Source organism: Serinus canaria, chromosome 9, assembly GCF_022539315.1.
Source record: "Serinus canaria isolate serCan28SL12 chromosome 9, serCan2020, whole genome shotgun sequence".
Lineage (NCBI taxonomy): Eukaryota > Metazoa > Chordata > Aves > Passeriformes > Fringillidae > Serinus > Serinus canaria.
This window is the reverse complement of record NC_066323.1, coordinates 1168431-1182636: the sequence shown is the minus strand read 5'-3', so window position 1 is coordinate 1182636 and position 14206 is coordinate 1168431. Positions and strand designations below refer to the sequence as shown.

The 14206-nt window shown below is 49.2% G+C and overlaps 1 protein-coding gene across 1 annotated transcript in view; it reads left to right on the top strand.

Moving 5' to 3' along the window:
- Window positions 1-14206, top strand: part of VEPH1 (ventricular zone expressed PH domain containing 1) — a 57060-nt gene that overhangs the window by 19374 nt on the left and 23480 nt on the right. Inside the window, exons 6-8 of the mRNA XM_050978124.1 lie at window positions 4458-4624; window positions 5674-5883; window positions 9581-9801. Of these exons, the coding sequence (XP_050834081.1) occupies window positions 4458-4624; window positions 5674-5883; window positions 9581-9801 (598 nt within the window). The remainder of the gene's footprint in view (window positions 1-4457; window positions 4625-5673; window positions 5884-9580; window positions 9802-14206) is intronic.

Sequence of the window (14206 nt, the reverse complement as noted above, 5' to 3'; positions counted from 1 at the left end):
AGTTAGTGCTGTATCCTGTTTTGGGAACTGTAAATCTGCAGCTGCACAATCAGACTTGTGTCTGTTACCTTTGAAAAAGCAAAACAAGGTGCTTTTGGATGAAACATTCACTTAGTCTAAGTCTTATTGGTATTAATCTGATTTAAATTCTGTAATCCTGTTGGTTCAACAGGCCATGAATCATGTCAGAGATGCTTTGCTTAGGTGAGATTGGGGATGATCTCATACAAATTGTGTATTGGCTATGAAATATCCAGAGAATAGCAAAAAAACCCTCCTGTAATTACATCTGACTTGGAATCTGGGCTCCCTTTCCATTTGTGTCTCTGGTTTTGCTTATACAAACCTGCACTACCTGTGCCTTGGGTACTGGGGAGGGATTCCTCCCTGGGAGGGTGGTGGGGACAAGGTGGGGATGGGGCACAGGCTGGGCTCTGATCCTGGGGGTCCTTTCCAACCTAAATGATTCCATTACTTTCCAGCAGGTGTGTGCCAAACCTGAGTCATCCTGGGGGAAAATTAGTCTTGGTGCTTGAGTTTTGTCTTTGGAAACTCCCTTTGGAGTGAAAATCCATCTGCCCATAAGACACTGCCATGTGCTCCAGGGCCCTCGTTCTTCCCGAGCTCTCTTTGCTGCTGGGATTGCAGAGCTGGAGCTCGGGGCAGCCTTTTCCAGGAATGGGTGCAGGGCTGGCACCACCCCACCATGCCCCTGGGGTCCCTCCATGGAGTGTCCCCAGCTGTAGGACACTGTGTGCTGGAATTGTGTCATTCCCAGCGTGTGGTCTGCTTGGGAAGGGTGAGGAAATCTAATCTGGAAAGTATTGGGGGTCAGGGTGGCAGGGAAGGAACAGGGAAGCAAGGCATTTAGGGAGTTGAGTGGGATGTTTTTCCATTCTCACACAACAAACATTTTCTTAGTTTAGACTGAGGCAGATGAAGCAAGCTTGGGAACAAGTGAATTATTCAGAATTCCCGATATCACCTCTGGCTGTCAGAGCTCTGGGAATTGAGTAGTTGGGGAGCTGGGTGTGCATAAATCCCCTGGGAGCCCATAAAGATGTGACAACCAAACAGCTCTGAGTATCCCTTGCTACCTCAAACATGAAGAGAGCAGAAAATGGCCAACTGGATTGTGCCTGCTGACCTTTCTTGAGGTCTCGGAAGAGCAGACCCAAACTGGGATATCTGGGATTATTCACACGTGTGCACACAGGTTCTTCCCTTCAAAGCAATTCCATGTCAGTGAGGTCACTTCAATCTCGCTGCAGAGGGAGGGGATTGCTCTGATTGCCTTTGCTTTCCATTTATCTTGGTTAGGGAATATCAGCCCAGCAGTGTTTGCTGCAGGAAGCTGCCCAAAGCTGTGCTAGCACAAAGTATTTTTTGTTAGAGAGGCTCGGTGGCTGCAGTCCATCATCTGTGATTGCATCACTCCTCTGATACACCCCACACTCCAAACGCTCCTTTGCCAGACTAAATAATCAGTCTTCCCTTCCAGATCCCTTCCTATCCCTGACATCCCAGCTTAGGCAATAGCATGGCTCAGGTTGGTGTCTTTCCTTGCTTAAAGCTGTTATTTTTGTTTCTGCCTCTTGGATTCCTTCCCATCACACTTCTATAGCTGGGAGGAAATTTGCCTGTCCAGGAATACGGGAATTTCATCTTTTGCAATCCTTGCTGAAATTTGACTGGAGTTTAAGGGCTCTGCTCTGGGCAGAAAACTCCCAGTGCAAACTAAGCAAGGGCCAGTGTGACGAAAGGACTTAGTGCTGGAAGCATGATGCCATCAAAGAGAAAATAATTTTTGGTGTATTCAGTACAAAATGTTTCCATTTCAAGCTATGACATGAGTCTATGAAAGTTCCAGTGAATCCATCCTCACCCTAGGTTGGAAAGAACCCACAAGGATGCTCCAAGGATCCTCCTCTGGCCCTGCTCAGATTCCCCAGCAATCCCAGCCTGGGCATCCCTGGCAGGGCTGTCCAAACTCTCCTGGCAGCCTCGGGGCTGTGCCCTTCCCTGGGGAGCCTGGGAAGTGCCAGCACCCTCTGGGGGAAGAACCTTTCCCTGAGATCCAGGTTCTCTTCTGGGGGAATTGGTTCTAGGCATCAATCCCATGGAATGTTAGTGGTGACATTTTTATCCAGATCCACTGGGAAGGGTCCAGGGAACGTGGTGGTTAGAAAATGGCCAGAGTGGAGCAGTTTGCTCATCTTTTCAGGGAGATTCATCAGCAAATCTCTTTCCTTTGCCCCTGGCCTCTGTGACTGTGTGGAACAGAACAAGATAAACTTGCTGTGTCCGTGGGGTGGGAGTGGGGTCTGGCCTGGCCTTTGGCACAGCTGGGGCTGCACGGGGGGCTCGGAGCCACCCCTGGGAAGCAGCCAGGGATTCTCCAAGCAGGACAAGGTGCAGAAGTGTGGCTGGCTGGAGTGGAGAGCCACTCCTGTGAAGGATGGGGACCCTCAGGGATCATTATGAGCTGTTGGGCTCAGAGCTGTCTGAACCTGCCCTGAGTTATGTGCTCGTTTCTTGGCTCAGGGGGAGGTTGTGAGACCCAGCCGTGTCCTGGGGTGCATTTTCTGCATCTGGCAAGAGCCCCACGTGCTCCAGTCTGAACCCAAATATCCTTTTCCTACCATCCATGAACAGATCTGCTTATCTTCCAAAGTTATCCGGCTCAGATGTAAATGGGGGGAAAAGCAGCAGGCCAGAGAGCTGATTCCTCTTGGAAACCAAATCCAAAGAGGCCGTGAGGACTTCCAAGGGTTTACAGAAAGGAGCCATACTAGGTTGCAATAGGCAGATGTTTTCCATATGTTGCTCAAGTGAAACTTAAATCCATTGAGGCAGGCATGTACTGCGATGTGAAGTTATATATTTTGGTATGAGCCTGGGCTTCAAATTGAATTATGCACAGACATCTTAAGAAAATGTGTGAGAGAGGGTTTAGCATATCTCTGTCTGTCTGCAGTTGGCTCTCTCTGGCTCCTTCTATTCCTGGAAATGGCATCCTTAACTATTTCTGTTCAAATGCATGTTTAGCTCTCTGTTCACCAACTGTTCCTTCCATATGATGCTTATTTAATCTGAAAATCTGAATCTCAGCAAAGGAGAATTGTAGTTTTTGTCTTTTGTTGTTGTTGTTGCTTCTTTGTCATTTCTCTCCTTCTTTCTTCTCTTGTTTCTTTGTTAATTGAAATCACACTTAGTTTGGCCTAGGACTCAGCAGAGCATCATCCAAAACTTTAAGCTCATTAAGCAGCATTCTCATGATATTCAGAAATAAAATTATAATTAATAGGAATTTGTGGGGTTTTTTTACACAGTGCTGTTATGCCTGCAATGATTTGCTCTATTTTGATTATTTATTTGGTTTCTTGGCTCAGTATGTAATTTTCTACAGTTTTATGCCTCCCTGGTTTTGTACTGATGATCCTTCTAGGCCAGGCTGGAGCAGCCTGGTGGAAGGAGATGAGCTTTAACAACTCTCCAACCCAAACCATTCTGTGGTGGTTAGCCTGCTGTCTCCAGAGTGTGCTGGTGCTGTGGGATTCTGCCCAGTGCTGGGCACTGACTGACAGCTAGTCCTGTCTGTCTGTCCTGGTTTGAACAGACAGGTGTCTGCTAAGGAAGGCAGGAGCCTCCCCTGAAATGGAAAATGAATTATTGTAATTTTGAAATTAAGGGGCTCTCAGGCAAAGCTATGGGAATAGGAATAACAGTTCTTTACTAGGAAAATTAAAAATACAAAAGTACAAAAAAGAAAACAAACCCCTGCCAGAGTCAGAGCAGTCCCTGTCCCACTGTGTGTCAGGGTGGTGGCACAGTCCCATCCCAGGGGGGCTCAGGGTGGTGGCACAGTCCCATCCCAGGGGGGCTCAGGGTGGTGGCACAGTCCCATCCCAGGGCGGCTCAGGGTGGTGGCACAGTCCCATCCCAGGGGGGCTCAGGGTGGTGGCACAGTCCCATCCCAGGGGGGCTCAGCCCTCCTGCAGTGCCAGCTGTGGTTCTGCTGGAGCAGGGATCCTGCACAAGGGGGGAGTTTTCCTCTGCAGCTCCAGGGCTGCTGGAGCTGGGCCTGCTCTCCCTCTGGGAATGCAGGGCAGCAGAAAGCTGCTCCTCTGGGAATGCAGGGGGCAAAGGCTGCTGGGCTGCTCCCAGCACCTCAGATTGGATCCAGGTAGGAATGCTTGGCTCCTCCCCTGGGCAGAGCATCTCCCCATGGGATGGTGGGATTTGATCAGCCCTGCAGGGACACTCCCTGGCCATGGACAGCAGATAATTAATAATGAATGGCCCATGGACAGCAGAGATCTCCTGGAGGGAGGGTTGGCTATGGGAGAGAGAAAGAAAACTGCCCCAAGAGCAGAGAGAACTGCCCCAGCTCTGGCAGATAGGATGCACCCCAGGCACAGCTGTCAGGCTGAGCCCTGTCCCTGCTGTGTCCCCAGGGAACTGGATGCTGCTGCGGGTGCTGCCCGCGCTCTACGAGAAGCAGCCGCGGCCGATCCGCGCCCGCCTGCCCGAGCTGGTGGCACCCATGGCCCAGCTGGACCCACCTGAGCAGCTCCACCTCCTCAGGCTCCTGCACACCGTGGCCAGGAAGAGAGAACTGGGGGTAAACCACGCCAGGAGCGTCTGCCTGCCCTCCTCTGGGGGGTTGTGTGTCAGGCTTGGTGAGGGAGGAATGGCACCGTGCAGGGCAGTGCCTTCCTGTGCTAATTCCCTGTCAATTCTCTAATTCCATCCCAAGTTCTCCACCTAGACATAAGGAGAACAGAGCAAAGACTCTGCTGGACCACAAGGTTTGGGTTAAACCATTTGTCTCCAATGTTTTTGGCTCTTCCTCTGTCAGCTGAGTGTGAATTCCCCTGACTGTGTTTCTGTCCGTGTACATGAACTGTATTAAAATCCATGTCAAGCCCAATTAAAATGATTTAGGAACTGATGAGAACTGATAATCCCCCCCAAAAAAAGAACAAAAGAAGGGGTTGTTTTATACCCCGTGTCTGTGTCTGAAGGTCTTTTCCACAGCTGCAGCAGTTTCCCTGAATCCAGGGTGCATTAGTGCCTGTGTACGCTGAATTAATCCCTCAGAACACAACTGCATCCTGTTTGGAGGGTGGCTCCGAGGACTACACCCTCGGTCTCCCGAAAATTGGGTTCTTACAAGAAATGACCACTTACCTACAGCACATTTATTATGCAGGGAGGGTCTTGCCCCCCTTTCTCCCTCTATTCCAGTTCCTGACCTTGTCACATTGTTTAGTTTCTGCTGGAGCCCAAAAATTTATACAAGTACTTTAATTTACTGTATTATTGAGGAAGGCTGAGTCTTATGTTTTAATCAATAAAATATAGACTGGCCTGGAGCAGGGAAAATATTTAGTAAAGGTGGTTTTTGGTATTTTTTTTAATTGGGCATTTCCTTACTTATTTATGCATAGCTGCCATATTTTAAAGCAGAGCTTACCCTTTTTCCATATGTTCAGTTGAACTTGGATTGACCTCAGTGATAGCTCTATGCAAAGGTCACCAAGGGTGGAAAACGTCTATTAACTCAGAGTCTGGGGGCTTATTTTTATCACTCTGGTGGTTGTATCTCCTCTAATTATATGTGTTCACAGTTCAAAACAGAGATCCAGTTTGTTTCTGATTTTTTAACAGGTGCTGAGAGACTGTTTGCCATTTTTATTTGCACACCTGAGGGACCCCAACCACAGCGAGATGATTCTAAACATCCTTCTGGAAATATCCAGCTATGAACCTGCAGCCTTGGCCCCTTTCCTTCCCACACTGAGGGAAGTTGGGGAGAATTTTCCCAGTTTGATTGGGCAGACAGCAAAGATCGTTGGAGCTGTTGGGCATCTCGATGAGGTAAGGTGGGAAACAAGAGGACTTGCTTGGGGTTGAGGTTGGGGTTGCTTTTATCCTTGTATGAAGTAATGCATCCACATATTTCTTATCTAGTAACCTGACTGCCCTGCCATGGAATCATGGAATGGTTTGGGTTGGGAGGGACCTAAAGATGATCTTATTCCAGTACTTCCCCCTTTGGCAATTAATTTGGGTGTGTATTGGCTGGGCCCCGTGTGTCTGAGCAGCACAGGAAGACACCATCCTCACTGATCTGGAGCTTTACATTCATGTAAAATTAAATTTATCTCAGAAGAATCAAAACCAGATTTGGTTTGGCTTCATAAATCTTATTTCTGTTGTGTGGAAAGAGGAGCCAAAATCCCATTGAGGCCTGGGAGCCAAATGAGGTTTTTTGTTCTCTCCTTGTTTACTTCCATCCCCCAGCAAGTTTTACTTTTATAAGACCTGCAGGTGACCACATTTAATTCTGTGTTTAGTATCTGAGTGTCAGCATTTTCTAGAAACGTTACGGTTGCTAACCAGCCAATCCTCAGCTGAGCACAGCTGGGCTCAGAACTGAGGGATTTCATTTGGATTCTGTGTTTTGGGGTGTTGAAGCAGCTCTCCCCATCTGGGTGTCTCTGAGGCTCCATTTCCGCTGAGTTCTGCTACTTCAAAGGGCCTGGATTTATTTATTTTGCCTTTTGTTGCTGTGATTGTTTTATACCAAACCAAGAATGAGCGAGGAACCAACTGGCCCTGTTGGATTCCATGTACTGCTGGAAATTGCACACTAGAGTAAAGTTTACAAAGACATGATTCAAAGAATATTTTCCCCTCGTAATTTTAACCTGTTGGTTTAAGTGGCTGCACCAATCTACTGAGTGGAGCACACACAGCCTGCCCTGAATCACTAATGTCCAGCCTCCCTGGAGTAAATGTTGAGAAAGCTCTCACCATGTCCAGTGCCATGAGTCTGATTTTTTGGGAAGCTGCTGACTCAGCAGCATCCCAGCCTGTGGGGAGGACACATTTGTCATTTGTTTGCTGTGTTTGTCACTGACATCCAGGGACCCTGTGCTCCAGGCTCAAAAACAGGGATAAAGACAACACACAGAGGGTGGCAGAGGTGAATGTTCCACCAGGAGATCAACGGCTCCTCTCTGGTTTTGCTCTCTAAAAGGTTAGGAAGTGGGAATAATTCTGGATTGTGGAAGATCTTAGAATGACAGAGTGGTTTGGGTTGGAAGGGATCTTGAAGCTCATCCCATTCCCCTGCCACGGGCAGGGACACTTCCACTACCCCAGGCTGCTCCAAGCCCTGTCTAAGCCAGTCTTACGAAAATAATCACCTCAGCTAAGAGGGAAAGGAAATGCCTCCATGGCTGAGTCCTGAGCAGAGGTGAGATCATGGAATCATAAAATCTGCCAGGCTGGAAAAGTCCTCCAGGACCATCGAGTCCAGCCACCACCCCACGTGTGCCTCTGATGGTCCCATCTCATCTCATCTCACAGCCCCTGTGCCAGGGCCTTCCCAACCCTCCCTGATCCCTTGTCCCCCTGTCCCCGAGCGTGCCGTGGATGTTCTGTCACTTCCCAGACAGGAATCAGTGTCCCCTGCCCAGCCAAGCAAAACAAGCAGGCAAGGAGACATCAATGGCAGTGCTGGGGCTTTATTTGTTGATGTTGTGTTTCACTGGAAGGCTTGCCTGGGGAAAAGAGGTGGCAAGGATTGAGGCTTGGCCCTCGATGGTCGAGGCTGTGGATCTGAGCAGCAAATCCTTGCTGGCTCCTAGAAAAAGCCTCCTGTGCTTCCAGGGACCCCGGGAGAGAGGAGAGCTCTGGATTTGAAAGGTTGCCCCTTGTTTACACACACCACTTCTGCTGGTGTCAGCGACACTCTCGGGGGGCAAGCTGGAGTCAGAACTTGTCCCTTAACCATAAACTTGTGCAAATGAAAAACCATCTTGGGGCTCGGGGCAGTCGGACACTTTATTTTTTTCCCCTATGTTTTGAACCATCTGGGAGTTGGAGTTATTTCTGAAAGCCTTGTGATCTTTTTGTAGTCTCCTGAACCTGTTTTTAGGAAAAAAGCACAGTTTGCCAGACCTCATTGCTTGTGCTTTAGCTCCTCACCTTCTGGCAGATGTAATGCCATAAAACGCAAGGGCTGCTTACGAGAAAATACACGAATACATCAAACAGGCATTGCTGAAATAACAAGGGGTTACGTGCATCCAAATAGGCTTTGTGAAACATTTTGGATAAGAGCTGTGGCAGGGATAAGGGCTGCTTTCATGTTGAGCTGTTTTGCTGTAATTTTGTTTTGTATAACTGTTACATATTATATTACTCAGGCGAGTTTATTGTTCTTTTACCTCACTCCAGGCGAGTAGCAGCATTTCAGCATGGCTGGAGACTCTCCAGCTGGATCAAAGTGACAGGAAAATGGTCAAAACTGCTCCTCCATTTAGTCTGCTGCACAGTTTGTTTAGAAAACAAAAATGTGTTTTAAATGTTAATTGAGCCTCTGTTTATCTCTTGGAGGAAGGATCGGCTTTCAAATAAATGAGTAACTGTGCACCAAAGAGTCAACCTCATCCAAGCCATTGAGGAAAAGCCTTGGTCACATCAGCCCAGCCCAGGGTGTAGCTGGAGCTTCCCCCACATGGCTGAAGGGGTGCAGTTTGTCTGATCCACTCCTGCCATTTATCTCTGTCCTGGCACGGCGCAGCAGAGCTGCTTTTCCTTGAATTACGTTGGTTTGCTCTTCAAAAAAAGTCTCACCCGAGATGCAGGGCCACGTCCTGCCAAAGTCTCCCGGGTATTTTTATAGCCCAGCTGGGTCTGGAATCAACCTTTCAGCAGAGTTTGCTCTCTGGTTACGAGGTCCCAGAAGAGAGGAGGAAATGGGGCAGGGACCCTGCAGAGCCCAGAGCACGTGCGTGGCACATGAGCTCCCTGCTGGCCCTTGGGAAGAAGAAAGCTGTTTGTCTTTGCCTTTGTTTGTGTTTCAGCACAGGCTGAAATCCAAACATCTCCCAGTTTCTCCATCAATCTGCTGAGGACCAGGTGGGCTTCCCTGACTAAAAGGATTCCCCCACTGAAGGATCTGAAGGGAGTTCCTGAGTTAATTGCTGGTTGTTCCACTGCTTTTCCCACTTGGGTGTTTTTAGGACTATGAAACCCAATCTAATTAGGACAGCTCTAACAGAGGAGCCCTAACCTGGAGATGTTCAGATCCAGGCTGGATGCTCCCCATTCCTGGAGGTGTTGGTGGGGCTTGGAGCAGCCTGTGGAAGGTGTCTGTGCCCATGGCAGGGATGGGAATGGGTGGCCTCTGAGGTCCCTTCTCTGGTTTTATGAAGTAGCTGAGCCAGACTCATCGGAGGTGAAAGGGGAGCTTGGTGCTGCTGGGGCCCTGATCACCAACCCAGAAGGATGCAGGGCCCTTAAAGAGCCTTCAGGGATCTGGCTCTAGGTCTGAGGAGGAGACAAGATGTCCTGAGTTAGGCTGGGTTAGGTAACGCCAAGAGGAACAAAAGTCACTTCAGTGTAACCACAAATAAACTGTGTTTGAGGCAGCTGCCTGTGTCATGGTGGGGCAGCCCCTCTTGCCCAGGGACGTGACTCAGTCCCAGCACACAAACCCCTGAGAGCAGCAAACAATGAATTCTTGTGTTCAGCCCTGTTCTTATCTCCCCACGCTGCCCAGGAGCGAGCCAGAACCTCCCTGCTGTATCTGGTGAACCAGCTGGCCAACATGGAGCACTCCTTTCACCACCTCCTGCTGCTGGAGATCAAGAGCCTCACCGACAGCTTCTCGAGCATCCTGGGCCCCCAGAGCAGGGACATTTACCGCATGAGCAACAGCTTCTCTGCCATCGCCAGGCTGCTGGCGCGGCAGCTCGGCACCGACGGCGCGGCGGCAGCCAGGTACTGCTGCTCTCACACTGCACTGCTCAGGCCTGCAGCTCGGCTTTCACAGCTTCCAGGCTCTCTACTGCCCTAGAGTGTGACTCTGAGCTCCACACACAGTGCTAGCAGCTCCCCTGCCCAGCCCCAGAGCCAAGGACAGCGCTGCAGCTCCAGCCCCAAGGGTGCAAACAGCAGGGATGGAGGAGAGCAGCTGGGAGGGTGGGACTGCAGAGCCTGGGGCTGCAACTGGACAGTGAACCCAGCGTGGAAAGGGACCAAAACTTCTAAAAGGGTGAGAACTCCTGACCTGGGGTCCGTCTTGGGTGGAGCCTCAGCCAGGCTCTTGTGCTGCCCAAGTTCCTTTGAAGGCCTTTTAATAAATCCCTGCTTGATTCCTTTAACACTGCCCAGCCTCTGTTCCAGGTAGCCTCTCCAGGCATCACTGTGAGGCACCAAAATTCCCATTAAATATGCTCCCTTTGCCATGAAGAAAGCCATGCCCCAGATAAGTAGGTTTCAGCAAGCTAAAAAAGCCTCGGTTAAAAATAAATCAGTGAAGTCAGGCCTCACAATTATCAGTGAGTTTATTCTAGAAAATGCCCACTGAGGGTGAGGAGAACAATGGCTGGCGTAGCTCCCTGAAGAAGATTTGCCCAAAAAAAAGTCTAAAAAGAATTTCTGAAGCATCCACAGTGAGATGTTCTGCTTGCTCAGCTGCTTCTGGCTGTGCATCCTGAGGTTGAAGAGTTGTGGGGTTTGTCACAGTGAGGATAGGAATGTTATTTAAATACAGGGTGGCAGTCACTTCTAATTACTGAGAGACTGAGAATCAGAGTTGTGTATCCTGCAGTAGGTCAGGGGGGCACACAGGAGTAGAGATTCTTTGGAAAAATGGAACACAGGTGTCAGAAAACTCCTGACAGTGAAGGCCAGCCCTGGAGCCAGACTGGGAGCAGTGGAGCCAAAACACTGAGGTCAGTGGAGAAACAAATAATTGGTGTCCTGGAGAGAGGTAAAAATGAGAAAGGAGAGGAACCCAGACAGAGCCCCTCATCTGACTACAGGGCTTTGAGAAATGTCCAAGCCTCACCTGGTGGCAGAACCTCAGCAGAAACCAGCCCTTGGCATGCCCAACCCATCGTGGTCCCTCCATTTGGGGTTAAAAATTACTTTGTTAAAATACTGTGATGTTCCTATTCCTTATTATATTCTGGGCTTAACATTTCTCTCTAGAGCTGCTAAGAAAACCCAGTTAAAAGCAAGGTTTTCATCAAAATCTGGCTGTTTGTAGCTAAAATTCTCTTTGTTAAGGACTGGCTGAAGAGTAGAAGTTTCATTGTCTGTGTGAGTGTGGTTACAGATGATTTTCTCTCTCCACTCCTTGATTTTATTTATTTCTTTATTTATTTTAAATTTCATCCCCTCCCCAACCCTCTGTGCCCTCATTATCTCAATATGGCTGTGAGAGATCACAGCAAACCGCTGTTTTTCACAGTTTTTGGCTATTTGGTTTTACATTTCAGGCAGAGTATCAGCTAAATCAGACAAGGCTGAGTGAGAGCTCTCTGCTGATTTAAGCAGAGCTGGTTTTGACTCGTGCTTGGGCAGTGGGAGCAGTCCAGATGTGAAGGTGGAAGTGCCCTCCCAGCTCTGGAGCTGCTGCAGTCACTGAGCTAAAGAGCAGCAAGCCAGGGTGTTTGTGCTGTGAAAGGAAAGCAGGGTTTTAAACTGTGGGCCTGGATGATGGCCATTCCTTCCAGAACTCCTGTGTTTACGTAAGGAAAAGCTGATTTCTTCAGAGCCATGGCTGGCCCAGCATTCTCTGACACAGGGAATTTTACATGCAGGGACTGGGGAGCATAATTAAAACCAGGCCATGCCCTGCTGCTCCTTACTGTCCCAAAATTGCAAGTTATTCAGTCCCAGAGGGGCTTTTAAAGAACATATGCAGGGTTTTAATGGACTTATCCAACCTAGAGGGGCAGTGTAGTCAATTAAAGGGGAAGAAAGCTTCAAAGTCCTTGTTCTGGGTAAGAGCTGAGCTCAAGGGGCTGCACCAATGCTGCTCCTCCCAGTGCTGTGGCTGCTTGGAATTGCTTGACACTGGCACAGGAGAGATTTAGGTTAAATACCAGGAAGTTCTTTACCCAGAGGGTGCCAGGCCCTGGCACAGAGCAGCTGGGGCTGCCCCTGGATCCCTGCAGTGCCCAAGGCCAGGCTGGACAGGGCTTGGAGCACCTGGGACAGTGGAAAGGTTCCAGTGGAAGGGGGTGGAATGGGATGATCTCTAAGGTCCCTCCAGCCCAAACCAGTCTGGGATTCTGCTGACAGTTCCATTATTTTTCTTCCACCACTTGCCTTCTTCAAACTTTCTTGTCCATCCTGTTTGAGGAGGTGATTTTCTCTCCCTTAACAAACCAGGAACACCTGACCCATCCTCGTGGCCTCCATGGGCACAGAGGTGAATCCCTGGCCACAGCCCCAGGTGCATTTTCATTAATGTCCCTTTGGGATGCTCTTTTCCCCACCGTGAGCACCCCACTGCTGGTCTGGAGAAATGCCCTTTGTGTTAATGCATCCCCTGGCTCTGAGGTGCATTTGCCCAGAGGATTTAAAGCATGAAGCCAGCAGCAGCCTGGCACTGGTTTTGGCATGGTGGTTTCCCCATGAGCTCGTGCACCCTCCTCCTCCTCCTGCAGACAGCTTTGGTGTAAACTGATCCTGCTCCAGCAGCCTCAGCCGTGCCTCTTGCCAAGGCTGCAGACAATGGCTGGTCTGAGAGGAGCTGGAGGGGGAGCCCAGCAGGAAGGGCTGCCAGGGGTCCCAGTGGGGTGGGATGGAGCCCTCTCTGGGGGTTTTGTGGGGGTCTGTGCTTTTGGCTTCCCAAGGAACTGATGTGGGCGCAGGGCTGGTGCACAGGAGAGCTCCTGGGCACTCGGAGACCCTCTGCTTCCCACCTGGGAATCCTGGAACCAGCAGGGGCAACAATGGGATGGTGGCTTGAGGAGCCCACCCTCCACACCCTAGGAGTGACTTTTTTCTGCTCTACATACAGAAAATGGGATTCATCCACGTTTCTTTTCCAACCACAACGATTTTGTGGTTCTTGAGGAGAAGTACTTCCTTGCAGCCCCTTCTCAAAGCCATGGGAGCTCAGCAGGAGAAAGCTGGACAAAGAGGTGCTGTTTGAAACACCATTTGTAATCCCAAACACCACCAAGGCTCCCTGGTTGGGGTCTGTCACTCCCAAGGCCCATCAGTCCATCAATCCCCTCCCTGTGCCCCCAGGCCTTGCCCATATTTACACAGGGAACAGGAGTTTTCCTCAGAGCTCAGCTCCCACAATGGGAGCAGTGTTGGGAGCTGTGGTGGAGTGACTGCTTTCCAATAAATTAAATCTTGTCTTACATCCCCAGAAAGATTTGTTAGGAAAGGTCACATCGAGGGTCTTTATTACAGAAGAATATTTTCCAAGTGCTCCTCAGTGTTAATATATTATGAGATCTTGCTTGAATTAAAAACAAAGCAAGACAAAACTTGCCAGCTCCCCTGAGAAATATCCTGAGCTGCCTTTATCAAAACAAGTGAAAAAGTGCATTTGTGATGCCACATTTCTGGTTGTTTTGTAAAAACCTGGCTTTTTACCATTGGTAATGTGCAGTTTGGGGAGTTTTTAATGGGCTCCCCCACTGGGAGTGTGACTTGTGAGGCTCTGCTGCCTTGGAAGGGCTGTGTTAAAGCCCTCATTTGTGGTTTTATAGATCCATGTTTTACAGATTTAGATGTAAAATGCTATTCAGATGTTTGTTCATCAGGGGGAAAAAAAAAGAAAATCAAACAAAGAAATAGAAGCATAACAAACTTGTTTTAGAGCTGTGGGTGGGGTTTAAAAAGTAAATGCTGTCCAATTCCCCTTGATTCTCCAAGAGATTCCTGTTTGCTCCATGGTTTTTGGTGCCAGTCCCTCCCTGCTGCAGGAGTGAGGTGGGAACGTGCACATCATCCCAGCAGGGCAGGGAGAGGGGAAGGAGCAGTGATGCTCTGCTCTTGCTCCCTGGGAATTCCAGTCCTGCTGCTGCTGCAGCATCTCCAAGGCAGAGTAAAGATTCTCAAAATTCAGATTTCCAGCAAATGGCCAAATATTCAGGGCAGCTGAGTCTCTGAGTGATGCAGGAACCCAGAAAAAGCCATTTCCAAAGCTGTTTGAGGGAACCCAGCACGTTTTTACCAACAGTGTCTTTTCCAGCAGATTTCTTTTTGTCCTGTAAAATCAACAGCTTCCCTTCAATTTATTTGAAAGTTACCTTTGAATTTTGTATTAAAAAGTTCCATATTGTGGCTGTGGCAGTGCCTAGGGCCAGGCTGGGCAGGGTTTGAAGCAGCCTGGAACAGAGGAAGGTGTCCCTTCCTTTAAGGTCCCTTC